At 41.7% G+C, this 27,958-nt stretch overlaps 1 protein-coding gene across 1 annotated transcript; it reads left to right on the plus strand.

The window, feature by feature from the left end:
- The first annotated feature begins 85 nt into the window (after positions 1–85).
- ICAM5 (intercellular adhesion molecule 5) lies at positions 86–27,958 on the plus strand. Its single transcript, XM_070938197.1, has 12 exons — positions 86–152; positions 4,848–5,120; positions 7,101–7,418; positions 12,985–13,263; positions 15,051–15,329; positions 19,358–19,600; positions 20,452–20,694; positions 21,242–21,484; positions 22,138–22,377; positions 23,188–23,430; positions 26,720–26,983; positions 27,741–27,958. Exons 1-12 carry the CDS (start codon positions 86–88, stop codon positions 27,956–27,958), a joined length of 2,910 nt encoding a protein of 969 aa, XP_070794298.1.

Genomic DNA, 27,958 nt, shown 5'->3' on the forward strand with positions numbered 1-27,958 from the left:
TTTCTCCTCCCCTCCGCTTGCCAGCTATTCTTTCTCTGGTTTTGCCTCCTTTCTTACTCTCTCTAGCTCAGCTTTGCTTTCGGCCATGAAGCTCCAGTGGCTCTGGCATTTCCTTCCCTGCTGCTTCCTGCTTCCAGTGCTGATGCCCGTGGGTAAGTGACCAGCGGTCCACCCTTCTCTCCCACCCCCACCCCGAGATGCTCTCCACTGCCCAAACTATGCCGAAGGCTTCTCACTGACGGCTGACAAAAGCAAAGGGAAGAGGCTTTGTGTTTCCTTGTCACAAATGGGATCGGATGCAGCTGAGTGGGTTTGCCTAAGATGTGTGAGAAGTCCCCCCCCCCTCAAAAAAAGAGGGTTTCCATTTGTCTCTCTTTATGACTCTCCCCCCTGCCCCTCTCCTCCCCTGGGCTATATAGAAATCTCTGCTTAGATCTTTGCTGCTTTCTACACATGCTGTTTTTTTCCATAAAAATCTCTTACTGGCTCCTGATTCTCCATTCTACACTCAGATTCATTCACTTGCGGTTAAGAAGGGGAATAAGACTTGTTCTTTGGATGATGATGATGATGATGATGATGATGATGATGATGATGATTTCTGTTGCAGCCATGAGGAAATAGTATGTGCATTATTAAAAGAGAACTGATGGTTTGAGTTTTGGATTGGGCTGGGATATCTTTCACTTTGAATTCTTTCTCTGCTTAGGATGTGGGTTAAAAGGATGGGGGCTGTTGAAATAATTCTTTATGGCCCCAAGAATAGAGGTCCTCTAGTCTAAGAACATCATATGATTTCCAAAACAAGACATATTAGATCTTGAGATTATGTGGATCACTAAATCTTTCTTGCTCATCTGGCAGAGGTGTGAGTGGAAGTGGAGCTGATTGTGATACTTCAGGATCCCAGCTTGCACATAGTTGATTGAGGCCATCAGATCTAACCCCATGCTCAGTGCAGAGATACAAAGTCTAGCATCGCCAACATGTGCTTAGACATGCAGCAAAAGGGAGCCCATCCTTTCTATTACCATTAGAAAGATTTTCCTAATGTTCCAGTCAATATCATTACCTTATTCTGATCTCTTACCTGTTGAGATGTTTAGAAATAAATTTCTCAATCTCTTTCATTTTTCATTTACCACAAATAAGTAAACCTAGGTTCAAAGTGAAGGGTGCTAAGAGGTAGCAGCTTGTCATTCAGGCTGAAGAAAAATTGGAGATTGGAAATTCATGCAAAAATATTGAACAAAAAAAAGCCCAGTTCTCTTGTGAACAACTGAAATGCATGCCCATTTACACTGGAGCTCTGGGAATTGAAGACCACACAGCTTAAAGTTGCCAAGTGTGAAAAACACTTCTCTAATTGTTATCTGCTTCTGAAAATATAGCTGAAATATTTCTTTTTCCAGTCCCCCATTGCCTCAATTTGTTTTCTGATCATGACACTCCTCAGCATTAAAAAAATGTAAGCATCTTGGAGCAGGAATCCATCTTTTTGCTTTCATTCTTCATCCTTGCCCATCTTTTTCTGACCAGTCAAAATTTTTCTACCACTCTCTTCAATCTTCTGCAAGGGTGAACTGGCCAGACAGCGCAGGTCAAAAATTTTGTGCTATCCATAGTTAGATTAAATAGAGTGAATTCAACAGAACGCTTGAGGATCTCAATGGAAATTGGGTGCTTTGGGTGCAAGAGTGGATGGCTAGACACAGAATGATGAAAGCAGCATCAGAACATCATGGTGTCACAACACCCCCCCCCCTTTTCTATGTATGTTATAACATTGCATATGCACAAAAGGGTAGAGCTTCTGAGGCCACAATGTGCCCCAAACTACTAAGCATACACCCATACAAGGATGGTATACCTTCAAATATTGAAGGCTTATGGCAACCTCTTAGGGATTAAGGCCTTCTCTGCTGTTGCTCCTGCCCTCTGGAACATCTTTCTCCCACTTCCCGATGTGAGGTTGGCCCCAACTCTCCTCTTTTTTCGTAAGGGCCTAAAGATGTGGCTTTGCCAGAAGGCTTGGGGCCCCAGTGGGGGAACAGCGCAATGGAGGTGGTTGATTGAGTAATAAAAGATCCCACCTCCCCCCATTCTGCCCCCACCTTCCCCATGTGTCTTTGGTTTTAAAGTTTGATTTTAACTTTTTAAATTTTAGTTTAGATGTAACTGTAAGATGTACAGAGTTACCCTATGGTAAGATGGGCAGGAGAGAGAGAGGGAGGGAGGGTGGGGAGAGAGAGAGATGATAGATAGATAGATAGATAGATAGATAGATAGATAGATAGATAGACAGACAGACAGACAGACAGACAGACAGACAGACAGACAGACAGAGAGATATCTGCATGTTGGAGGTTGGACCGCAGAAATGCTGAGGGCCCTTCCAATATTATTAATCTATTTCAGAGGGCTGAAAAGTTGTCCCTTAGAATCTGATCATCGTGTTTCACCCATAGATTCTTTTTCCTTCCACCAAATCCAGAAGATGTTCTTTCCAACTCAAGGGAATATTAGAAAAGAAATATGGAAAAGGGATTCAGGCCTAAGACTTCCCACCAGTCTGTTTGCCAGCAGGATAACTCTCACCCAGAACTTCCCAAGGAAGAAGAAGCCAACAAAGAAAGGTGGCACTTGAAAATGGGCTTTGGGAAAACTGCAGAATAAAATGCTCTCCATGGGAGCAATTGGACAATTGGAGAGTGGCTCAGAATATTGCTGATTCCTCTATTCTAAGTCCTCTTTTCTCTTTCTTGATCATGTGTCCTTGAACTATGATCATGAAATTGAAAAAAGGACCAGAAACACACTTCACATATTTTTCCTTGTTTTCCTTGGCTTATTTATTTGCTAGAGTTATATCCACCCATTTATTCTGGACCAAAAGGCATTAAGTTATGTTACTGAAATTATTCCTTGTCCAACTATATAGAAAGCTGTGAAATCGCTCCAAACAATGGTTGTTTTAATAACCATGCAATTGTTCATGGTTCATAGATAATAATAAATGATAGGTCACTTTGGATAATGAGATGGAAGGTATATAAATTTAATAAATAAATAAAATAACTCAGATTTTCCAAAGCACAATGGTTAGATTCAGACATTATGCTAATGTAATTTGTTTGGGTGTGGTTAGTGGTTATGTAAATCCAGCCATTATATGTGAAATTAGAAATTAGTGTTTTCATTCCCAGACAACCTTGGTAACATAAACCACAGTTGAGCAAAATACATAAATGCACAGTGACCGAGTTCATATTCAACATTAAACATTCTTAAGCAAGTGTTGATATATATAGTGATCAGATCCACACCATCCAGTCAGAGTTGAAGAAGCTTCTTGGATGAGAAGCAAAACGTCTTCAAAAAAAAACCCAGAAAATCCAGTTGCCTCTTGAAAAAGCACCTTTGGGACAACCATGACCTGGATGACTGAGAATCAGGCCAAGCATACTGTATATATGTTCCCAAACTAGCTATTGCCTAAAGCATTTGCCAGGATGACACTAATTGGAAAACCCGCATGGCTGGCAATTCCTTGATACAGAGAGATGTATGAATATAGAAGAATTTTCCCTTGATTGCTCTTCTTTACTACATCTACTGATCTTTGCATGCAGCCAGTTCCTGCTTCATCCAATTTCATTTGCTAGATTATGTAAAATGCAAAAGCAAACTAGTTCTCTTATTAAAACAGAGAACAAACACCTTTGAAGATACATCACTCAGTATTATAAAGGGCAACTCATTTAGCAACGTGCTTTGAGAAAGTAAACTGACTTTTGTGCAACACTGCATTTTGAAATGGGGTAGAAGCAGTGGTGGGATTCTACCGGTTCTCCCCAGCTCAGGAGAACCGGTAGCAGTGCTGGCGGGAGGCTCCGCACACGAGCGAAGTGAGCGCGTACACGCTCCCATTGGCGAACTAGTAGCGAAGGTAAGTGAATATCGCTACTGGGTAGAAGTTCCTTAAACATGCTTCAGGAGTTCCTTCTAAATGATATTATGGTCCCCACATTGTAGAGAGTGTGACTGAAGCTAGTGCTTATTTGGATGGTAAAAAGCACAACTACATTTTGGATAATGCTAATTCTCACCATATACCCACATACTCACTAGATGATCTTAAGGAGACTGTTACCTTCAGACACTAGAATCTGACTTCAACTCTCCATGGACCCTGGACAACCCAGAGAGCTGTCCTTGCATTCAAGCCACCAAAAGCATAGATCCCTTTCATACATCTCAGGTGAATGTGTGCCAACAGAGAGAGCAGAGAATAGAATTGTGGGCATGGACTGTTCTCTGCCCATTTCAAATTCTTAAGCATTCAGATGAATACCTGAAGAGAGCAGAAATGCAAAATTAGCACTTCATAGAGTAGGCTAAGTAAAAGCATTCTTCTAAAAGCTAGTCTTTCTTGCAAAGAAACGCTTTGAGTGAAAAGCATTATGTTTTTGTGTACTGACTTGAAGTTCAATCTAATATGTAGAGTCATTTAGGTACATTTTTCTTTAAATGCAAGTGGTTTTCTTGGAATAATTCCATTTGTGTTTCCTGTAATTCCGTTTGTGATCTCTGAGTTCCTTCTTTCATAAATGTGTATAAACTGCAGCTACAAGAATGGCGCTCTCGTGTTTCTTTAATTATTTCAGTGTGATGAGCACAGTCTATTGCTAAAATGCCTTGCGATTAATGAGAGGGAAAGGGAGGGAATGGACTGAATTTTTTGCCTAAGCCTATAAGATACTCCCTATCTCTGAATCCAGAAACCTATAAATCTCTATGTGATGTTTTGGGCCAACTGGTTGGTAAGTCTGAATACCTTATTTCAGGAGCAGAACAGCACATGTTTGATGTGACCATTTGGCCAGAAAACCCTGTGGTGGAGCATGGAGGTTCTCTCTGGCTGAACTGCAGTACCAGCTGCCAGGAGGCAGATGCCAGGGGAGGCTTGGAGACATCGCTGATGAAGGAGAAGAAAGACAATGGGAGTCATTGGGCAGTTTTCCAGCTTGTGAACATCACGGAGTGGGCGTCTGCCACTGAGTGCTCCTTCAGCTGTTATGGAGAGCATAAATCTGTTCAGGCAAACATCATGGTCTATCGTAAGTGGTGATGATGCAAAGATCTGTTTGTTGTTTATATCTATAAAAGATTGCCTTAAGCAGCTTTTCATCTAGGTAATTACTTAGCCTAGACCAGCCTGGCCTGAGAGTTGGAAACATATATATATATGAACAAAGTCAGAATCTGACACAGGACACTTTTGAATGTTACACAGGTACAGTGATGCTAATTAGAATGGACCATTGGGCTAAATTCCAGGCTCCACAATCCAGCCTAGTGAGAATTTCCAGATTCAACAACCAGCATTATTATTATCATGGTTGATTGCATAATCAGCCAGATGTTTAGATTGGATCTGGCATTTCTGCCCACCTATCAAGTCCTTCCCAAGGACCTGGCATAGGCAGATGTTATTGTTTAATAATATTAAAGGGACTATTTTAGGATGTAAGCTGTTCCAAGTAAAGCAATCTTTTGCAATTGATTAATGGTGGTATTATTATTATTATTATTATTATTATTATTATTATTATTATTAGTTTCTTCACATAATTGTCCTGTTTTTCCTTTTACCTCATTCCCCTATGAGCCCATTGAAGAAATGAAGATGCTGAATAGAACTCCAGTTCTCTTAATAGCTAAATCCAGAGCTTTTAAAAACATTAATAGAAATGGCAGGGAAAGGAAAAAAGCAGAGGAAGGGCAAAGGAAAATGAGGAGGAAAACCGGAAGGTCTGAATCACTAAAAAGGAAGCAATCTGCAATTCATATCCAGATAAATATAACCCAAAAGTTGTTCCTTTTAGTATCACCAAAGAGGACCATCCTCTCCAACAGCATGTTACTTTACAGGTGTCTCCAGATTGCAAACAATTAACTTGTTGGGGTTGACTGTAAGAGGTTTTGATAAGGCACAACTACTGATCGAATGTTCTCAGAATAAAATGATGGCATTTGGGTAGCCTTCAATGACTGAGACGTGCACCCTTCCAGAAGTGGGTTATCACATTCTGCATAGCTAGAAGCTACTGCAGCCCCATGGGAACCATATGAACATATGAACATTAGATTATCTTGAAAGTATTTAAAGATGTGACCTAGAAAGATAATTTCCAGGTTTTTACTATTCAGATCCCTAAGGAAACAAAGTCTGGTGAGATAAAATGGGTGTTGGGATAAAGTATGAAATTAAAGTTGTATATAACAGGCTAAGGGAAGAATCTAGCAATGCTTGGTGCTTGGAGAGTAGTGGCACAAGATCATAAATGGAAAATAATAGCAATAGCACTTAGGCTTATATACTACCACTCCATAGTGCTTTAGAGCACTCTGAGCAGTTTACAGAGTCAGCTTATTGTCTTCGATCATCTGGGTACTCATTTTACTGACCTTGGAAAGATGGAAGGCTGAGTCAACCTGGAACTGGTCAAGATCAAACTCCTGGCTATGGGTAGAGTTTGCCTGTAATACTGCATTCTAGCTACTCTGCCACCAATGGTCACCTGAGGAGAGAGACCTTGAAAAATGGGTTTCTGAAGGTGTATCGCATGCAGTGGGAATGTGTGGTCCACAGGGCTGAAGGACTTCAGTGTCTAAATATTTAACGTAGGTAGGGTTTTATCTTGCCTGCCTTTCTGAGAGCTACTTCTTGCTTTACTATAGACAAAACCATAGGTTATTGGCAAGATTCCCATAAATGCTCACCACTTACTACTTTAAATCTGTTTTGTCTGTGAGATATATCTCAATGAGAATTTGGAGAGGAGACATCTTCAATGGTCTAGATCAGCATGACAGACAATCTATATCATTCAAAGATTGTTGGATTGTAATTGCTCTTCTGCTGCATGATTAAATATGCTAGCTAGGACTCATGTTTGTTCAATATAATTTGGAAGGTCACATGCTGTCTATGCCTGATCGAAATGGTTTGACCCTTCCCTTCCTATGGGATTTCTTCAGCAGCTGCCACCTTTATATGAAATCCTTTCCCAGTAGGCTTCCATGTATCATTGCAGAAATCCCAGAACATGTAATGCTGGATCCAGTGCCAATAATGGAGATGGGCAAAGTGTATAATCTGACATGCCAAGTTGCCAATGCTGCTCCCATCCAGCTCCTCACTGTGACAGTGTATAAAGGAACAGAAAAACTCCACATAGAGACCTTTGAGAATCACAGTGCTCCTGAAGCAAGTGACGTCCTAGTGACCTTCCCCATAACTGCTCAGCAGGACAATCACATGGAGGAAGTCACCTGCCACATTGCTCTGGACCTGAGGCCTCGAGGGCAGCTCCTTGAAAAGACATCATCCAGTGAAGTCCTAAAAGTCTTTGGTGAGTTGCAAGTTTCTTCTTGTACATTTTTTATTTTCTCCAGAATGAAGCTTCCTCCTCCCAATAAAAAAAGTGGTGAATAGTTGTCAAAATAGAAAGAAAAGAAACATTAAAAGCCAGCATCCCAATATCTGGGATTCTTATTTGCTCAGAAAGAGAGGAGTGGGTGTCTATTTGGATCTTAGAGGAATGCTTGTGCTGGGGACTATGGGGAAACCACTTGGAGTTCTGATCTAAATTGAGAAACTGAATCTGGAATCAGCAGGCAAAGCATGATACTTCCCATGTTGCAGTTAGGTAGGTTTGTATTATGTATTTAATGGCAAAGGACAAATGTAGTGAATCAACCTTATTACATTGGGGGGGAGGGGGCAACTGGGCTGCTACTTATACTGCAGAACGAGCTCTGATGTCTCTGAGTATTTGCCCCCAAATCTTTTCCTGGTAGTCACTACTACTAACAGAAAGTTCAAGCAGTGATAGAAGAGGGATTTATCAAGAGGGAGGAGATTGGATCAAACCAAACGGTGCTTGGGAATGTAACTCAGTGTCAGCTCCAGCATGCTGTCGGCATAGAGCTGCCATTCTTGGGGGGAGGAACGCACAAACCTCGTTTCAGCCCAGCATGGCAAATAAACAAGTGGATTAACTGTTTAGATGCTGGTTGTAAATACTCAAGAATTAAACATAAGCCAACTTCCGGGTCACATGGGAGGGAGCAGTGCGCGTGATTGGATGGGTGGTGATAACTAATAGATAAATGGTGGTGGGAAGCACAGGGCAGTAGCCCTAACAAGATTTTCATCTGCGATTGTCAGTGAGTGCCAAGAAGTGATTAAACTAAGGTAGCAGCATCCAGGTTTGTTTCCTTTTATTTCCTTCTGTTTGGAACCTGACACTCAGATGCATTGGGAAGCCAGGAACCAGCTTCAAAACTAACCTCTGGAAAATCAAAACTGCTAATGAATAGCAATAGCAATAGCAATATCCCTTAGACTTATATACCGCTTCACAGAGCTTTACAGCCCTCTCTAAGCGTTTTACAGAGTCAGCATATTGCCCCCAACAATCTGGGCTCTCATTCTACTGACCTCAGAAGGATGGAAGGCCTGTAGTACTGCATTCTAACCACTGCGTCACCACAGCTCTGAGTTCAGTCCTTATTGTCACACATCATTCTTCACCTTCAGTTTATGTCCACATGGGATTTCTGGGTGTGCAATGGATGCAGATCTCCATTCGCATACACTCAATGATACACACAGCAAATTATTATAGTTTCTTCCATTCTACTATTACAAAGCCTGTAATAATTGCAAGCTCACAGTGTAAAGAGCAAGTTGTATCAGAATTGGGAAAGCTATAGATCTCTAGAAGTTGCTGAAAATAAAGTACCATATTTTTCAGACCACCGGAGTATAAGACGAACCTTAGTTTTTGGGGAGGAAAATAAGAAAAAAGCTGTTCCCAGAGGTGAATTTTAGCAACAGGTTCATTAGTTGTGAGCTCTGTGCCTTGCCTTTTTTTCAACCTCCGAAACCTCCGTTTCAAAGGCTTTTTTTCTGAAGCTCCATTTGGAAGCTTTTTTTCTGAAGCTCCGTTTTGGAGGCTTTTTTCAGCCTCTGAAACCTCTGTTTGAGGTTCGGCTACATTCGGAGTATAAGACGCACCCAGATTTTCACCCTCTTTTTTGGGGGGGAAAGGTGTGTCTTATACTCCAAAAAATACGGTAACCCAGCCATATGAGCTGCGACTGCTGAAAATTAGCTCAGCGACATTTGAAGAACATTTCAGCACCCTGAACATGTACCATGTTAATCTTTCAAATTTAAAGTTACGAAAGGAAGAAGTACCTGAACAAGAAAATATAAAGATCCGTATTGTTAAGGATCTTAATTATAATAGTGCTCTTCTGCAGTGTTCCTGATCAGACCTCAACTTTGAAAGGTTGCAATGGTTAAATTCTGTCCTGTGCTCTTTAGAAAGAATCGCTTTCTGTTTTTATTCTCTTTGTTTTATCAGAGAAGACTGGGGTCAAATCTTGCCTCTCCATCTTTCTCCAGCTTCCTATACAAGATTTATTGAAGGCTGAATTGATCCAGAGAGATTCCAGTTTTCACTCTGGGTTGGGTTATACTTCCCCACTCCAGAGTGGAGCACAATCTGGGGGTCTTCTTGGACTCACCGCTCCTGTTCAATGAGCAGGTGGCAGCCGTAGCCAAGAAGGCCTTTACAGAACTTCATCTGATGTGGTAGTCATGCCCTTTCCTAGATCAGGAGGCCCTTCAGATAATCACTCTTGACTTAGTCGCCCTTGTGCTGGACTACTGGAATGTGCTCTACATGGGGCTGCCCCAGAAGACCACTCAGAAACTTTAGCTGGTCCAGAATGCAGCAGCATAGGCATTGAGGGGGATGCCTCAGTATGCCCAAGAGACACCTCTGCAGCAATGGCTGCCAATCTGATCCCAGGTACAATTTAAAGTGTGTGTTGTGACTTATAAAGCCCTACGTGGCACGGGACCATTTATTTGAGGGGTTCTCTGCCTTCTAGAGTGTATGCCCAACCGATCAGGACTAACAGGGTTGGCATGCTGTCATCCAGAGGCAGATCTTCTCTGTCACTATGCCTGTCCTCTGGAATGTAGTTCTCCTATGATTCAAGTGGTTCCCACCTGCTATTGTTCTGGAGGGCCTTGAAGACTTGGTTCTTCCACCAGGCTTTGGACTAAGGTCGTTGGAGCCCTTCATTGAGTTTCTATGGTTGGCTGGGTTGCCATCTTGTTTTTAATCAGCATTTACTGAATTTTTTATTATTATTTTTTTTTGTATGTATGGGTTACATTTTACTATCTTGAAAAATTGTGCCACTGAAATACAATAACACAATGAGTAGTCCCAAGGGTGATTTTTTCAAGAGGCAACTGGACTTTCTGTTTTTTCTTTGAAGATGTTTCTCATCCAAGAAGCAAAAGGTCTTCAAAGAAAAAACAGAAAGTCCAGTTGCCTCTTGAAAAAAAGCACCTTTGGGCATCCATGACCTGGATGACTGAGAATCTCCACAAACAACAAAATGAGTAATTATCACTCTCCTATATTTTTAGCTTCCTTTTTTTTTTAATTTAAGGCTTAAAATAGTGGATGTGATGTGACTCTGAAAGGCTTAATATGTCTTTCTGGTATATTTGAACCCAGTGCTCCCACCATCTCTCCAAATGTTGGGCCTATGAACTCTAGTGACATTACTTATAGTATAACACCAGCCATGCCTCAGTAGTCCTTGAAAACAAATAATAATAAAAAGGAAGAAGAACAAGAAGAGTAAACGCAGCACTTGGCCAGAAAGACCTGATAAAAGCATGGCTGAATTTTTTTGTTGTTTAAGGACATATGCTAGTGATAAGGAGGCAAAGCTAGCAGTGGCTGGAGCAGGATAACAAAATAAGTAATGCCTTCCCTCCTGCCCTCCTCTGTGCCATGCACAAATTGCCAAAAGGAGGAAGAATCACTTCCTGATAAAAGAACCAAGGATCTTTTGAAATTGGGCTAAGCAATGACTGATGAATATGGCAGCCAGACTTCAACTTGTCCCAATGGAAAAAAGGACTCTTAATACATTAATGATATAAACAAAATACTTTCTGATGTTAAAGTGGGGAAAAAATGGGCATTGATTTCTCAGATAATTTAAACAATTATAATTAATTGCAGGATATTTAATTTGATATTGAAGCTACTTAATAAGCTAATAAGATTTTCATTCACAGGACTAAGAATTGCTTCAGCTTTTTTACCCTTCCTCCATCCCAGTTCCTAGTTCTGTGCTCAGGAAAGGCATTTTACTGCTAGTGAGCATGCTGGAAACATGTAATTATTATAATCCTGTTAGTGGGAGTATATTAATAACTGTATGTCAAAAACATTGCCCTTGAGCTGGCTGCTTTAATGAAGCTACGATGGCTGTGACTCACAATTCTGTTCTGGTGCCCAGAGAATTAACTGCCCCCAATTTTACCTGTAACTGAGTGCAAGGGCATTGGAAAGAAAAGATGCAGGCAGATTTCTTCACCCATTTAATGATTGTCATATAAACATGTGTATCTGTCGTACTGTACGTCATTGTTTATTCTTTATTCTAAAAGGCTCAAGATATGTTTTAGAAATAATTATGCCCCATAACTCAGATGAAAAACATCAATGGCTAAGAACAGTGAAGGCCCCCCAAAAGATCAAAACAACTAGCGAGCACATTATGTCAGTGAAAAAACAATAATTGGAGATCGTGCGAACCTGTGAAATTTTAAAAGCGTCTCATGGGTGTTTTCACAAGATGCTTTCACACTTATCAACAGTGTGTCCCCTGATACCCCTATCCAATCTGTGATCACTACCACCACCCCAATTTACAAAAGTCAGTTTTATTAGGCAAGGAGGAGCATTTGCAAATAAAAACTTGATTTGCCCATGTACCATTCCCACCCCCATTTTCATTATGCTTCCTAAGATGGGGAAATGCTTCAAAAGTGATGTTGAAGACTAACACTTTTTTTAACCACAAAACAACTTCTGACTTCATTTGATTTCATTAGAAGAATCCTTGAGGGGGGAGCAGGTGGGGCTGGAAATCTAGAGAGAATCAAGAGAAATGTCATCACATTGATGTTCAGCAGCACAACACTGCCTAATTATGTGGTATCCTCTAAATCAGGGGTGTCAAACTCGATTTCATTGAGGGCTGCATCAGGGTTGTGTTTGACCTCAAAGGGGGGCATGGCCAGGGGGTGTGGCCAGTTTGACGTCACTCGTGTCGGGGGTGCCTGGGGGCCCGAGTGCTCTGCAGTGAAAACGGGCTTCCAAGCTCCGTTTACAGCTGTGACAGCCTCCTGCAACCCTCTGCCAGCAAAAATGGAGCCTGCTCAGCCTGCCCGAGCTCTGTTTTCAGAGCTCGGGAGGGCTCTGAAAACAGTACTGTCAGAAGCACTGCGGGCCAATCCTTCACTGTTTCCAGGGTGGCCCTATTGGCCAGTTCTAAGCACCTCACGGGCCAGATCCAGACCATGGGCCTTGAGTTTGACACCCCTGCTCTAAGTCCATTCCTATGCTGCTCTGGCACTATTAGGCGTACCTCATTATAAGGGTCTGGGAGTCCTTAGCCTCTATCAAGTCTATCAAGTACTCAGTTATTTCAGTGTTCCCATCCAGCAGTAACTCAAAATACATGTTCAGGAGGAAACTTTCAAGTCTTGCAATAAGCATGGTGTTGTCATATATACACAATCCCAGAGAAAATCCATGGAGTCATATGTGGCCTCCAAAGGCTGAAGTGCCCATTCTGGATAAATTAGACAAATATTATTAATGACAGGAAAAGAAAAATGGAAGTCCCAGGACTTCCTGACTGATTACAGAGCCAAGGACAAACATGTATAGAGAAAAGTAGATTTCTTTGGAGGGGGGGGGGTTCATGGAACTGATCTGGCTTCTTAAGAGGGTGCTTAACAGAGGTTCTTGTATCTGATGGCTTTCCTGGCAGAGAAATAATTGGAAAAATCATTCTTTCTTATAGATTTTCTGGCAGATCCCCAGCTTCACACTTTGCGCTACGTACAAGCTAGCTCTAACCTGAGTGTGACCTGCGAGATTGCTGGGGTCTTCCCAGCTGAAGAGGCCCAATTTGACTTGAAGTTCGCAGAACAGAGTCTGAATGCCAGCATCACTCTGTCGGGCAATACTGTGAGAGCTCAAGCTCAGGTGTCTTCCTTGGCAACAGGAAATTATCAGCTAAACTGCACCGTGTCCCTGGGGCCCATAACCAAATCTGCAGTGGAGTCCGTGCATATCTACAGTGAGTGGCTGCTCTGATTTCCACAGAATTGTGGCTTGTTTCCAAAACAAGCTAGCTAGGACCGAGGAGAAGGAATGACAGTATTAAGCACATTAATCATCATTGTGATAGGTTTCAAGATAGAATAAAGAATCCAGTCCTTTCCCTTCATTGTAACTGAGTTTAACCCTGTGTTTATATCATTGGGGTCGCACATATTCTGAATCCAGTTTTTTGAATAATGAAGGTCGGGATAAGGCAAAGACAGTGGGAAGGTAAAGGGCATCTGTACTCAACAGCAAGTTTCTTAACTATTCCAGATCTCAAGGAGGCCCCAAAGGTGCTTTTTCAAGAGGCAACTGGACTTTCTGGTTTAATGAAACGTCTCTAAAGAAAAACCAGAAAGTCCAGTTGCCTCTTAAAAAATCACCTTTGAGACAACCATGACCTGCATGACTGAGAATCTCCATAGACATCTCAATTAGGCCTGATACCAAAGCTTTTACAAAAACTGTGGAGAAATATTTCAGTTGTTTTCAGATTTTGGGACAAAGACCTTCCTTTATACCTGAGTAGCACACAGTCTTCTTTTTCTTCACATCTCCAATTTAAGACGTGTGTGTGTGTGTGTGTGTGTGTGTGTGTGTGTGTGTGTGTGTGTGGTCTGCTGACATGCAATCATCACTAAGAAGTCAGAATATCAGTGCACCATACTTCCCATTAAAGGAGGGAGGGTTGCAATAGTTTTTGAGGCAGTAGTTCCACCTGCTGCTGAGTGGTATAGCAAAGGCCTAATTTCAACAAGTAGGTGGAGAGCTTCAAGAAAAATTAAGCTGAGGCAAATCAAATGCCAATTAAATTCAGTGTCTTTATAATGATTATTCTCCATGTATTTATTTTCTCCCTTTTGCCTTAGTTTGGGTTCAAATTTTGGAAGGTCTTTGGCACTTTTGAGGGTTGCATAGGATTTCAATTTGTGCATGCCTGCTGTTGAATAAGCTTCCAATGGCAGCAAACCAGAAGGCAGAAAGATCTGAATTGCTTTCCTTTTCTCTCATTTTCTGCCAGTTTAAGGTGGGTAAATGATTTTATCTCATTAGAAACCATTAGCAAACACAGACACACACACACACACACACACACACACACACACCAACAACTATTGACCAATTCCACATCTAGGGTTTTGCTTGGGTTCTTAAAACCATAGTTCCCTCTAGCCCCAAAAGAAGGCATTTCTGAAGCAGAGGGCATGTATATCACAAATGCAGTGAGATGTTTGTGAGATGACATCATAATAAGCTACTATACAAAGTTCTAAAGAACCTGAGAAAAGAACACAGCAGGTCATGTTTTCAGCCTTATTTTTTCAGTCCATGTACCCATCTGTTCTTTCTCTCCTTGAGCAGGCTGTAAATAAAAAAAAAAATGGTCCCAGAACTGTAAATACATAAAACTCTGCCAAAAATGTGTTGCTGGGTATGCCAAAAATGTAACATCATGTTTCCTTCTGTGGTACCTTATGCAATTTCCCCCCAACCTGTGAATTTTCCTGTTATATTGAGCAGTAACTCTTATTACATTTGATCACTGCTTGTGCTAGCTGGAGATGATAGGTGTGGTACTGCAATGCATCTGGTAATCAGCAATTACACATATCTGTTCAAAAACAAATTCTTAAGACTGTTTATCTGTGAAATAGTGCCTAGTATTTGATGTAATTCCCAACTGCCATCATCTCCCGAGATGTTTCAGAAGCAGCATTCTTTTTTCTTTCTTTCTTTTTTTTTCTTTTTTCAAAATTGCAGATTTTCCACAGCCTTCTTTGGAAATCTACCCCTCTGAGGCCCTTGCCAGTAATCTCGTGACAGTTCTATGCAACTCATCAGCGCCTGAACCCCCCAGCTTTTCTCTTCAGATCCAAAATGCTTCTGGGAGAATCTTGGCATCCAGTGATGACTTTCCATTGCAACTCAACCTGACAGCTCAAGAGGAAGACAATGGGCAAGAATTTGTATGTGTGGTAGAACTCGAAATTGATGGAATAATCATAACAAAGCACACCTCTGCCACTCTCTCTGTCTTCTGTGAGTACAGAATATCCTTCCTGCAACAGCATGTTGTTTACTAGTTTTCCATTAAAACTCTTATTTCATTTATCCCTGCAAATTAGCATATTCGAACCATTTTGCCTCTGCTTGGAATTGCCCAGTAGGATCTAAGAGACAGGATCTCTTTGATTATACTGTTGGAGATCTCACAAGGACCTGTCCAAATTATTTTCTGTGTTGCTGTTGCCACTGAAGCTTCTGGTGCACTCTGGCTGCAAAACAGCTCATTATTCTAACCTCCCAATAAAACCAAGCAGGCTTTTACTATAGGTGGGTACCCAGGAAGCACGAGTAATCCTGTCAGCAATGTTAGGACCATTCTGGGTTTGTAGCCTGCATTAAAAAGAACAATAAAAATCTAGCAAACTATTGCACTTACACGCTCACTGCTATTTTAGATATAATACTGTGTTAGCGTAAGATAACAGCCAGTGATGGGGAAAGGAGGCAGACGGACTCATTTGCAATTCAATGTCTATCAGGAAGGAACAAGGAGGTGTAATTCTATAGTGCTGCTACAGGCACCTCCAGCACTGAATTAAAGATGCCTGGAATTTGTGCTGGTGAGAGGGACTAAAGATCTGGATCCAACCTTTGGTCAGGCGCATAGGGAACGGAAGCAGAGATGGAGGCAGCTGAAATCTTTTTTTATCCTTGTTACCCAAGGCGAGAACTGGCCCCAAAGATGTGCTGAGTGCTCTTCCACTTTCCATTCTGCCTCAGCACAAAGCAGGAGGGGTTCTGTCCACCCAAGAAGCAGGGGAAGGAGAAAAGCAAGTGGGGAGCCCTTCTTTTGGTGCTAGTAACTGGCAGCATGAGAGCCCCCCTAAGGCCATGGAGATAACAGAGAACCTGCCCCAAAGGATCCATTCTCTGCCACTTCTCTCCTCTTCCCCCTGTTCTTTCTGCCTTCCAAACAAGAGCAGGAGGGAGGAACCAGACCATCCTTCTCCCTACCCCTACCCCTGACCTAGGTGGCAATCAAAGCAGAAGAGAGGAGGAAGGGAGAAGACAGAGGTGGGTTTCAGCAGGTTCTGACCAGTTCTGGAGAACCGGTAGCGGAAATTTTGAGTAGTTCGGAGAACCGGTAAATACCACCTCTGACTGGCCCCACCCCCATCTATTCTCTGCCTCCCGAGTCCCAGCTGATCGAGAGGAAATGGGGATTTTACAGTATCCTTCCCCTGCCACGCCCACCAAGCCACACCCACCAAGCCACACCATGCCCACCAAGCCATGCCCACAGAACTGGTAGTAAAAAATTTTGAAACCCACTACTGGAAGAGGACCTACTCATGGTTTCATGCAGGAGTGCAACCAGGATTCTCTATTGTGACATAGTGGTCCACTGTATCAATGCACTCCTGATGATGCACAAATGAAGTTGCATTTTATTTTAAAACTAAGAGTGCTGCTGTCTTCAGGAGTGCAGAAGCGGCAGCTGTTTGTAAGCAATCTCCTGGTGAAACACCAACATGTATCACATATCCAGCAGTTGACTAGACATATAGTATGTAAAAACAGCCTCCTGCATCCTAGACCCTGCAGGAGCTAAGCTGTTCCTCTGTACTGCTGAGGAATTATCTCCATAGTAGGTACCCCTGTAATTAAGTAGACCTTTGGGGGAAAGGTCTTTTTTACTGCTGGAGAAACTGGAACCCAAAGGTCAGCTTCCTATTCTTTCTCCCAATCCTCACCCTCAAGTACTTTTTGTCCCACCTAGCACTCTTGGTTTGCTACTGCCAACTTTCCAAACCCATGGAGACTAGGGCAATGACAACCAAAGAGAAGGGAGAAGTGGGTCTTTTAGATCCCGGGAGAACTGGCATCCAAAATTTCTCTTCTTTTCACCATCTTTCATCTGCCCCCCACCCCACCCCTAATGAGTTGGTAGAGAGATGGCTTTAGGGCACAATGGAAGTGCCCTGGCTCTCCTACTACAGCAGGCAAATGGTCGTAAGGGATGGGTATGTGCCCCTTGTCACAAGATGGTAAACGCTGTCTGTTACACATAATTGAATTGGGAGCGCTTAGACTGTTGTGCAAAAGATCTCTGAGTCTATATTTAGCTCTATCTTCTGCCTTAGTTTGGTAGCCGTCACTGCCACCACCTATTTTGTAGGCAGCCCCTCACCTGGAATCCTCCCCTCTGCCCTTAGTGTGTGAGAGAGATAGCATTCCCACAATCTGCACTACATACTTATTTCTGGCAATTTAAAAGGAAAGAAGTGAGAAAAAAAATTCTATAGCACTTTTTTCTAGTTGCACAGCACTGAGGTGCAGCTAAGGAAATCAGCCAGTTCTTATCCATTCATTTTTAGGAAGACAGATCAATCTCATAAGACATAAATAAGATAAACCAGTATTAAAAAAAGATTGGAAAAATGGAAAATATAGGGCCGTGAATAGACCACAATAAGGGTCTCCTCTTAATATTAAGAACCTGTGCTGTAAAGTTATATAAAACACACCAATATTGAGCCTGTACAGGACATTAATACCAAACACATACAATCAAAATAAAAATTCTAACATAGTGTTCTGTCTAGAATTGTCTATATCTATTCCTTAGAGACAAATAGACTTCCAGAGAAAAAGCTTTCTTGTTTCCTAGGAACTGCCATTTTCTCATAGACTGCAACTTTCAATCAGAGGCCCAGGAGCAACATTTGTCAACCTTGCTACCCAGCTCCTGCCTTTGTCCTAAAAAGATAAAAGCTTTTATCTAGCAGAAAGGGGGAAGTTTAAAGTAATCCTCCTTTGTACGTGATCTTTAGCTACAAGCACTAGTCAGTTCAAATGAATATTGAAACTCAGATGTTGCTGGCTGTCAGTCAGTATAGAAGTGGGGGCTTACCTGCCCAGTTTCCATAGTAATAGTGTCCACCACAACTGCAGATGTATCCTTGCCATATATGTTTAAAACACAATAGAAGATCAATGGGATTCTAGTTTTTTTAAAAGGTGACTATGCAAGTTCAGCCTCCCTCCTTGTAAATTATTTAATGATTTCTGGTACTCAGAAATCTCTGTGCAACCCAAAATGCACCTGAAGGCAGGACAAGAGGCAATGAATGGAAACTAATCAAGGAGAGAAGCAACCTAGAAATGAGGAGAAATTTCCTGACAGTTAGAACAATTAATCAGTGGGACAACTTGCCTCCAGAAATTGTGAATGCTCCAACACTGGAAGTTTTTATGTAATGATTAGGCAACCATTTGCCTGAAGTGGTATAGGGTTTCCTGCCTGAGCAAGGGGTTGGACTAGAAGACCTCCAAGGGCCCTTCCAACTCTGTTATGTTGTTCTGTTCTATGTTGAGCAAATAATTAAGCTGAAATATGTGGGGACAGCCATGAATCTACACCAAGGTAATAATTCTGAATGTCCCATCAGCGATACTGGTACAGCGATTAAGACACTAGGCTAGAAACCAGGAGATTGAGTTCTGCTTGTGGCATAAAGCTAGGGGAAGGTCTCAAGCCAGGCACATTCTCTCAGCCCTAGGAAGAAGGCAAAGGAAAAACCATTTCTGAAAAACCTTGCTAAGAAAACTGCAGGGACCAGTCCAGGCAGTTATCAGAAGTCATCATTGATTCAAAAGCTTCAAAAACAAAAACGAAACAAAAAAATCACAGGACACAAAAGATCCCCAGTTCATTTTACTTTTGTTGAAAATATTAAACACTCCTCACTTCCACTGCAAAATCTCCAAGGCAGCTTTTAATTTATCAATTAATCTAACAGTAAAATATAAGACAAATTTATAAGGTTGCCTGCGCATGGTCGGAAATATAATAAAGAACACACCATTTTCTACAGTTTAGTGATGCCACTAGAGGCACTCCCCTCACCAGATCTTAAATCAGCCTCACTCCAGGCTTAACTAACAATATGCCCACTGTCACCCCAATATTCTTCTCCAACCTTAAACATCCCCCTTTATTTCTCATCCAAAGAGAGAAGAGCCTCAACCAATGTGTATGTTCCCTCTGCACATTGCAGATGTGCCAGAAATGGATGAGTTGTCTTGTCCCAGCAACCATACATGGGTAGAGAGAACACAACAAATGCTCCACTGCTTGGCTAAGGGGAATCCAAAGCCTTCGGTGGCTTGCTTCAAAGAGGGCATTGCTTATGATGTAGAAGAGAAGACACAGGTTGACCGGAGCCATGCTGGCATCTATAACTGCACGGCCACAAATGAGCTCGGCTCCAGCACTAGAACAATCACCATCCATGTTGAATGTAAGTAATGTTTCTGTATCAATGTGCATGTACATATACTTGGGGGGTGGGGGGAGGTAGTGTCTAAGGAGCTGGACTAAGAGAGGACTTTGGGCCAGCCACACACTCCTAGATTGTAAAGTCAAAAAGCATCCAATGTATTTATCAACCTTTCTCCCTTCTCTCATTCACCTCCATTAAAATTCATTGCAGGGAAATTCAGGGCCTGTAAAAGGAAGCACTTCTTTTTAAAAAACCTATATCAGCCAGATATGGCAAGGGCCACAAGTTGCTTTTAAAGGGGACTAGATAAATTCATGAAGAATCAGAATATTTTTAGGTATCATATTGACCAGAGGTGGTATTCAGCAGGTTCTGACCAGTTCTGGAGAACCGGTAGCGGAAATTTTGAGTAGTTCGGAGAACCGGTAAATACCACCTCTGACTGGCCCCGCCCCCATCTGATCCAGAGGAAATGGGGATTTTGCAGTAACCTTCCCCTGCCATGCCCACCAAGTGACGCCCACCAAGCCACACCATGCCCACCAAGCCACGCCCACAGAACCAGTAGTAAAAAAATTTGAATCCCACCATTGATATTGATTGTATACTTCTGGTTTGGTGGCTGTATACCACTTACTGAATCACAGGTCTTTTCCACTGTTGATGCAAACAACCATTGAAGAAAGTTTTCATGTCATCATCATCATCATCATCATCTGCTTGTAAGATTCTTGAATGCATTCATTTGCCCCTGGACTGTAACACAGAATACTGGACTAGATGGGCTTTTGGCCTGATGCCAAAAGGACTGTTTTTAAGTTCCTGTGTTCTTATCACCAAGCACCTTCTCCATCTTCTCTCTGTTATAGATGGCCCTGAGCTGGAAGAGTCCAAATGCCCAAGTCATCAAACTTGGCTGGAAGGAAACCTGTGGAATCTCAGCTGCCAAGCTGATGGTATTCCAATTCCAGAAGTATTCTGCATAAAAGATGGCAAAGTGTACAATGCTGGAAGGATGCACAATATCACTCAAAGTCATGCTGGCATTTATTACTGCAATGCTACCAATGTACATGGGTCAATTACCAAGATAGTTGCTGTTACAGTGGAGTGTAAGTGCAACTTGTGAATTTGTCAGCCTTTCCAAGTAGTGCAATCAGGAAATGTGACCAGATGAGCTAATATTACTTTATTATAACACTTTTATGTTCAGAATCTTGCAAGTCTGAAAATACCAATCACCCGCCATCTGTTACCACTAGATAAGTTAGTGATGTTCCTTTTTGAGTTTCTTTCTCTGACCGTTTTACAGGTGAGGCTATGCTCTCTCTTACCTGATTGTTCCCTAGGCAGCATTTCTTCCCCTTGTCTTCCAGGGTCATTCCCACATACCATTTCAATATTGCATGCAAATTGTGTGGGTTAATACTGAAAAACTGAAGTTCCGTAATGTATTTTTATCTATGGCTATGTATTCAATGTATTCAATATGTATTCAACATATGATCTGGAGTCTTTAAAACAGAAATTGCAAAGACATGGAAAATTCCCTCTCCAATAGAAATTATCAAGCATCATCTCTTACTGCACCATTTGTATATTGTTGATCTATATTTTCCTACATTTCATTGAAAAATCAGGATTTTTCTTATCTTCTAGATGAGCCTGAAATGGATGATTCCAGCTGTCCTCATAACTGGATTTTGACAGTAGGGACCCCACACATGTTCACCTGTTTTGCTTGGGGAAACCCAGAACCAACTATTGAATGCACTAAAGATGGAATGGCTTATAGTCCTGGGATTCTCCAGAACGTCACCAGAGAATATGCTGGAAGTTATCTTTGTACAGCCACAAATATACATGGTTCCATCTCTAGAGCTGTGAGCATCCAGGTGGAATGTAAGTAAACATGGATTTCAGCCCAACAGGGATGAGTACACTGGCAAGATTTTTTTTTTTTAAATGACTGCCATTTAGAAGTGATCCAAAACAAGTCGTGCCATTCTGGTGCTCATTAATTTTTCTTGTATTTTTTAAATTTTTCATAACTATCTCTCACTTAGTTTTTAACTCTTGCTGTAAGAGAGGGGACCCTTATGGATCAGATTAGAATCTTGAATTAGTGAGGGTTCTCATACCTTTCCTATCATTCTTCTCTTTTACTGGTCTTTTTCCCCAGTTGGAAACTTCAACTGAGGTAATTTTTCCTCCAAAAGGTATTTTCTCTATTTCAAAACTGCTTCTTGAAGAAATTCTCATTTACATCATTGTCAGAACTGTCGTCCATTTTAAAACATTCTTTTTAAGGTACTGAAAAGGTGATAGTTCAAGTACAGGCAGTTTTAAATGAGACCGTTTTTTCTTAACTTATTTTCCATTCATCCTCAAACCATGATTTGATATGTAAACAACTTTGCCAGAATCCTGCATTTAAAGAGCATTAAAAGAGTTGATTTCTTGATAACTTTTGATCTGAATTTTTAATTTAGCTTTAAGACTTTAAAAACCTGTGACCTAACCTTTTCAAATTATACTCTTTCCTGATATTCCAGATAAGCCAGAAATGGATGAATCTAACTGTCCAAGCAACTGGACATTGGTGGAAGAGGCACTGCCAACTTTTCTTTGTAATGCTGATGGGTTTCCACCTCCCGAAATTATATGCACCAAAGATAATAGATCATATGATCTCAGCCAAGGGCAAAGGATCCTAGCTAACAATGGAACCTTCTGGTGTAATGCAACAAACCGACATGGCAGTGTAGTCAAGGCAGTCAAGATTACAGTTGAAAGTGAGTGTTGATTATAAATACAACCGGTTTATCCATCTCTTACTTTCACCTGATAGGAAGATTTATTTTTACTTTATTTTTGTCCACACTAGGGACCCCTGCAGTTCCACTAAAAGTTAGGAGTCATTTAGCTAAGTCTGTATCTTTGGAAATCCAGGCTTTCTTCATTCTTTGTCAGGTACAATAGGGTGTGGAGTGGTTTAAACATGCCTTTTTGATCAGCTGAATCTAACTTTGTCTGTACCTAATATATTTCATCCTAAAATAAGGATGAAACCCTTTACTTTCTGTCATATTTTTGTCCCTGCAGATATGGCATTTAATGAGCGTCCATGAAGTACTGAAAATCCATAGTTCAGGCCTACATATTTCAAGGTTCTTGCAAACTAAAGTGAAGAGAATTTGCTGGCAGCTTTTAACAGTAACAGAGTTGGAAGGGACCCTGGAGGTCATCTAGTCCAACCCCCTGCTCACGCAGGAGATCTGTACTAGGGATTCAAACCGCAGAACTGCTGACCTTTCTGATCAACAAGCTCAGTGTCTTAGCCACTGAGCCAAGTTCTTTCACCTTTCTTCCCAAGTCCTCATAGTTTCTTCCAGTATCATTTGTCCTATCTGAATCAGGATGAAGGATGAAGCTTTAATTTACTGTATTTGTTTTTAACGTGAGACATCTTGTGAAATGGAATATGTTAGTGACAGATTTATAGTCCTCTAGTTTGAAGTTCAAAGTGGCCATCTGTGAAGCATATTTTTGCCTATGCATATTTTATATATGTCAGGAGATTCTTGTCCATCAATTTGTTGCAGCCAAACCCAAGATGGATGAATCGAGCTGCCCGAGCAATCAAACCTGGTTGGAAGGGACTCTCCAGTCTCTGGCCTGTGAAGCAAATGGGATTCCCACCCCACTTGTCTTGTGTGCCAAGGAGGGAATGACTGGAGAATTCTACAGAGAGCAGAATGTCAGCAGGAATGACTCTGGCATCTATGAGTGCAATGCCACTAATGGCCATGGAACAGAGAGATGGATGGTGAATGTGCAAGTGGAATGTGAGTCATCAGTTCATTCATGGCTTCATGGTGAACATCCACAAGATCGGTGCCTGAGGAGGGATGAGGTGGTACTCCCAATTCTATTCATCTCCAAGAGTTCGTAAAATTCCTTTAGTTGGCCATTATTATACTAGCAATTACTGCAGGAAAAGAGAGAGGAAGCTGGATGGAGATGTGGGGGAAGAGCAACCCTTGTCACCCAGTGCAAGCTTCTAGAAAGAGTATTCCCCCCCCCACCCTTATCTACATTCCAGGAGCACCTACATATTTCTAAGACAAATACTGTGTGACTGAAGGACATGTGAGGAAAGCTCATTATCTCTCTTCCTACCCCTCTATAGAGTATCTCACCCCAATGAATATCAATCTCCTCCTTGTGCACTCTTCTTTTCATTTGCCAATATGTCTTCTTGTGAGGAAAATCCAAATAGGAGACTGTCCTAATGCTATCCTCTCATGGAGAGTAACTAAGGTGCCACAAAGAAAGCAGGAAGCTTGCCCACTAGAAACAGAACACTGACGATACTCAGCTGTACATCTCCACCCCAGGCCACCCCAACGATGCCCTTGAAGTGATGTCCCAGTGCCTGGAGGCTGTGCGGGCCTGGATGGGGAGAAACAGGCTCCGACTCAACCCTTCCAAGACCGAGTGGCTGTGGCTTCCGGCGTCCCGATATAGCCAGCTGGTGCCATCGCTGGCTATTGGGGGCGAATCACTGGCCCCCATGGAGAGGGCTCGCAACTTAGGCATCCTCCTGGATGCACGGCTGTCTTTAAAAGAGCACATGACGGCCGTGGCCAGGGGGGCTTTTTATCAGGTTTGTCTGATACGCCAGTTGCGCCCCTTTCTGGATCGGGACTCCCTACGCACGGTCACTCAAGCACTCGTCACTTCCCGCCTGGACTACTGCAATGCTCTCTACATGGGGCTCCCCTTGGGGTGCACCCGGAGGCTACAGTTAGTCCAGAATGCGGCCGCGCAGGGGATTATGGGAGCGACGGGGCGCTCACATATGACACCTCTCCTGCGCGAGCTGCACTGGCTTCCTGTGGTCTTCCGGGTGCGCTTCAAAGTGTTGGTAACCACCTTTAAAGCGCTCCATGGCTTAGGACCGGGGTATCTGCGAGACCACCTTCTGCCGCCAATAGCCTCCCACCGACCGGTTCGCTCGCACAGAGAGGGCCTCCTCAGGGTGCCGTCGGCCAGACAGTGTCGGCTGGCGACCCCCAGGGGGAGAGTCTTCTCTGTGGCAGCACCTGCCCTCTGGAATGACCTACCCTCTGAGATACACATGATATCAGACCTCCGGACTTTTCGTCGGGCCCTGAAAACACACCTATTCCATCTAGCCGGGCTGGCTTGATCCCATCCTCTCAGTTTTAATTGAATTCAGTTTTAATTGGGTGGTTTTTAATATCTTTGGCCGAAATTATTTAATTGTTTTTAAATTGTTTTTAAATTTTATATGCAATGTTTTATCTTGGCTGTACACCGCCCTGAGTCCCGCAGGACAAGGGTGGTATAGAAATAAAATAAAATAAAATAAAATAAAATAAAATAAAATAAAATAAAATAAAATAAAATAATAAAATAAAATAAAATAAAATAAAATAAAATAAAATAAAATAAAATAAAATAAAATAAAATAAAATAAAATAAAATAAAATAAAATAAAATAAAATAAATTTATATCTTACCCCGTGATTATAACTGGTTGGCAACCATTTCTGGAAGGGAGGAATGGATGTGGTTCTCTTCTATAAATCTTCTACTCAACCTGCAACCAACCTGGGTCTGCTCCAGTTCAAAACTGCACCACTTCTGAAGTGCTCCTGTCCATTTGGGCTAGAGGGCTGAGAATTAGAGACAGCCTAAAGCCAGCAGTTCATTGGTTCCTTTGTAGAGGAAAGACCACCTCTTTGGCTGAGCCAATATTGAGCTCTCATGTCTTTTAGATCTTTCCTTTATGTTCAATGTTTCAATAGTAAAATCAGTAAAACTCTTGCTTTGTAATCCAGATGTTGTGGGTTCAAATTGCAACAGAAGCTTATTCAACATAACTCAGATGTGTTGTCTCTATTATACTTGGTCTTATATAATAGCCATTTAAAGTGATTGTTATCTGTCATCTTGCATTTTCAGGCTAAATCTGAAACCTTAAAATGTAATTTTCCAAACAACCTAAGTCCCAGTCACCTCAGAGAACAGCCTCCCAGGAAAAAAAATGTTTGATTTATTTATTTAAAGCCTTTCCTCCATAATCTGATTTGAACATCAGTGTTGATGTTTGCTGAGCTTCATTGTTTTCCTGCAGATGTCTGACTCTGTTCTGTTTCAACTACTTTATAAGCCAAAATGCTACTAAATATTCTTAGATGCTACTTTGAAATTGATTTAAAATCAGTAAAATAAGAACATGATGGCAGCCAATCAATCAATCAATCAGTTAGTCAATCACAATTTTGCTTCCCTTTTTTCCAGCCCTGTGTGAGGGTTTTCTTTTTCAGTGCTGGAATCCTAGCACCTTGATTCAAAGCCTGGGCTTCAGAAACCTGAATGGATGACAGCAAAGAACTAGCTTTTTGTATCTCAGTTGGCATCCAGAATTCCGTAACCCAAATCTGGCCTTAGTTGTATTCAGGTTTCCTGACTGGGCAGTGGGTTAGACTAGAAGACTTCCAGCGTCCCTTCCAACCAATTCTGTATTCTGAACCCCACAGAAAACATTCCTATAGATTCATCACTCTTTATATGTAATATTAATGGGGAAGAAGGATTAGGAGGGTATTCTGAGATCACAGATATGAGCTGCAAAACTCCAAACAATCACTAGATGCAAGCAGAGAAGTTTTGATATCTCTATGCTGCCAGGTCTGAATGTTTACAGCCTAGATCAAAGAGCCTTAACCTTCTCTTTCTTTCTGAAACAAGCAGTTGTGCTACATTTTAGCTGTGTATGATGCCTGTGTCAAAACTCCATCTAGTGGTCATTGGATGTTCATCTTATTTTTGCATCCCAGATCCAGTAACCCCTACAGCTGGATGCTTTGCAAATCTCAATATTAACTTGTCTAAAAGCATTGCAATGCTGTTTGTTTGTTTGTTTGTTTGTTTGTTTGTTTGTGTTTGTTTGTTTGTTTGTTTGTTTGTTTGTTTGTTTGTTTGTTTGTTTAACAATGTTTATAGCCTACCCAACTCAAGAGACTAAGATAGCTGGAGAAGACAGAGAACAAAAACGAATGCCTTTTCTTGGGTGAACTGAACACCTACCATTTTTGTTTCCAGACAGGCCTGCTATTGCCATACTATCAGTCAGTGGTTCTTTACCCATTAGGAGGGGAGAAAACATCACCATTACCTGCCAGGCAGATGGGTCCCCAGCTGCCAGCTACACCTGGAGGTTGCCCCATGCCTCCAACATCATCTTTATTGGTAACAACAGCACAGTGTTAATTGTCCATGCAGATGGACAGAACAATGGTGTGTATGAGTGCACAGCAAGCAACAAGCATGGACAGCAGCACAGCCAGGTAGAAATCCAGGTGGAAGGTAAGACCGGATGCTACACAAGCTTTGAAAAATGCCATTAGCAATGACATTTCATTTGTAAAGATGACAACAGCAGGACTGGGACAGCTTACAAGCTCTCCTTTCCCCCCCTAAGAACAAGAACCCATTATCAGGAGTTAAGTGTGAAATAAGACTTAGTAAGAAAGTTGGGCATATGCTTAGTATAAAGAAATAAAGCACAGTTAAGATTCAGATAGGAAGATAAAGCAACTAAAAGGGAGAGTACTAATTATGTAAACTCACCACCACTGTGCTAATGCTTCTGTCTACAAACTCCTTGGTTGGTTTTCTGTAAATAAAAAAAAAAAAAAAGCAAAGTATACTGAGACTCTTATATCTATGTGCCATATAACATCTAATTCAGGGGTGTCCAACCTTGGCAAATTAAAAACCTGTGGACTTCAAATCCCAGAATTCCCCAACCAACAACAGAGAATGAACTTTTGAAATAGCTAAACCATAGATAACATTTCTAACTCAGAGGGACAAAAGAGAAACAGCTAAGTCATTTAACATTTCAGATGAAACAGCCCATATAAAGCAAATTTTCAAAGGAAGGAAGGGTTATCAATGGCTTTATTCTCAGTAAAAGACCATGTGCAATTTTTAAAGGCGCAAGTTGAAGCCTGCCCACGTGGGCTTGTATATTTTTCAGCAGGTCAGGTTAGTTTTATAACAAGTGGTCACTACTTAAGAATTCTTTTTGTAAACTAATAATATGCTTCCTCTTTTGCAGATCACTGGCTATATATTATTGTTATTGTGGCAATTGCTGGTGCCACCATGTTGGTCCTGGGAGGAATGGCTGGGGTCATTTATTACCTCAAATCTACAGCCTGTAAAAAGGGGGAATACAATGTCCGTGATGCAGAGAATTCTACTGAAGCCACTTTCCTAAATCGGGAGAGGCCTTGTGATATTGACATCTATGGCATACAGCTCACCAGGACCTGA

Source organism: Pituophis catenifer, unplaced genomic scaffold (assembly GCF_029215685.1).
Source record: "Pituophis catenifer annectens isolate HBS135680 unplaced genomic scaffold, rPitCat1.0.hap2 SCAF_2, whole genome shotgun sequence".
NCBI classification, from domain to species: Eukaryota; Metazoa; Chordata; class Lepidosauria; order Squamata; family Colubridae; genus Pituophis; species Pituophis catenifer.

Coding starts and splice junctions, on each gene's coding strand:
- ICAM5 (XM_070938197.1), top strand. CDS start 86: ATGAAGCTCCAGTGGCTCTGGCATTTCCTTCCCTGCTGCTTCCTGCTT. Junction 15,330..19,357: donor TGCCACTCTCTCTGTCTTCT/GTGAGTACAGAA, acceptor TGCACATTGCAG/ATGTGCCAGAAATGGATGAG. Junction 19,601..20,451: donor AATCACCATCCATGTTGAAT/GTAAGTAATGTT, acceptor TCTCTGTTATAG/ATGGCCCTGAGCTGGAAGAG.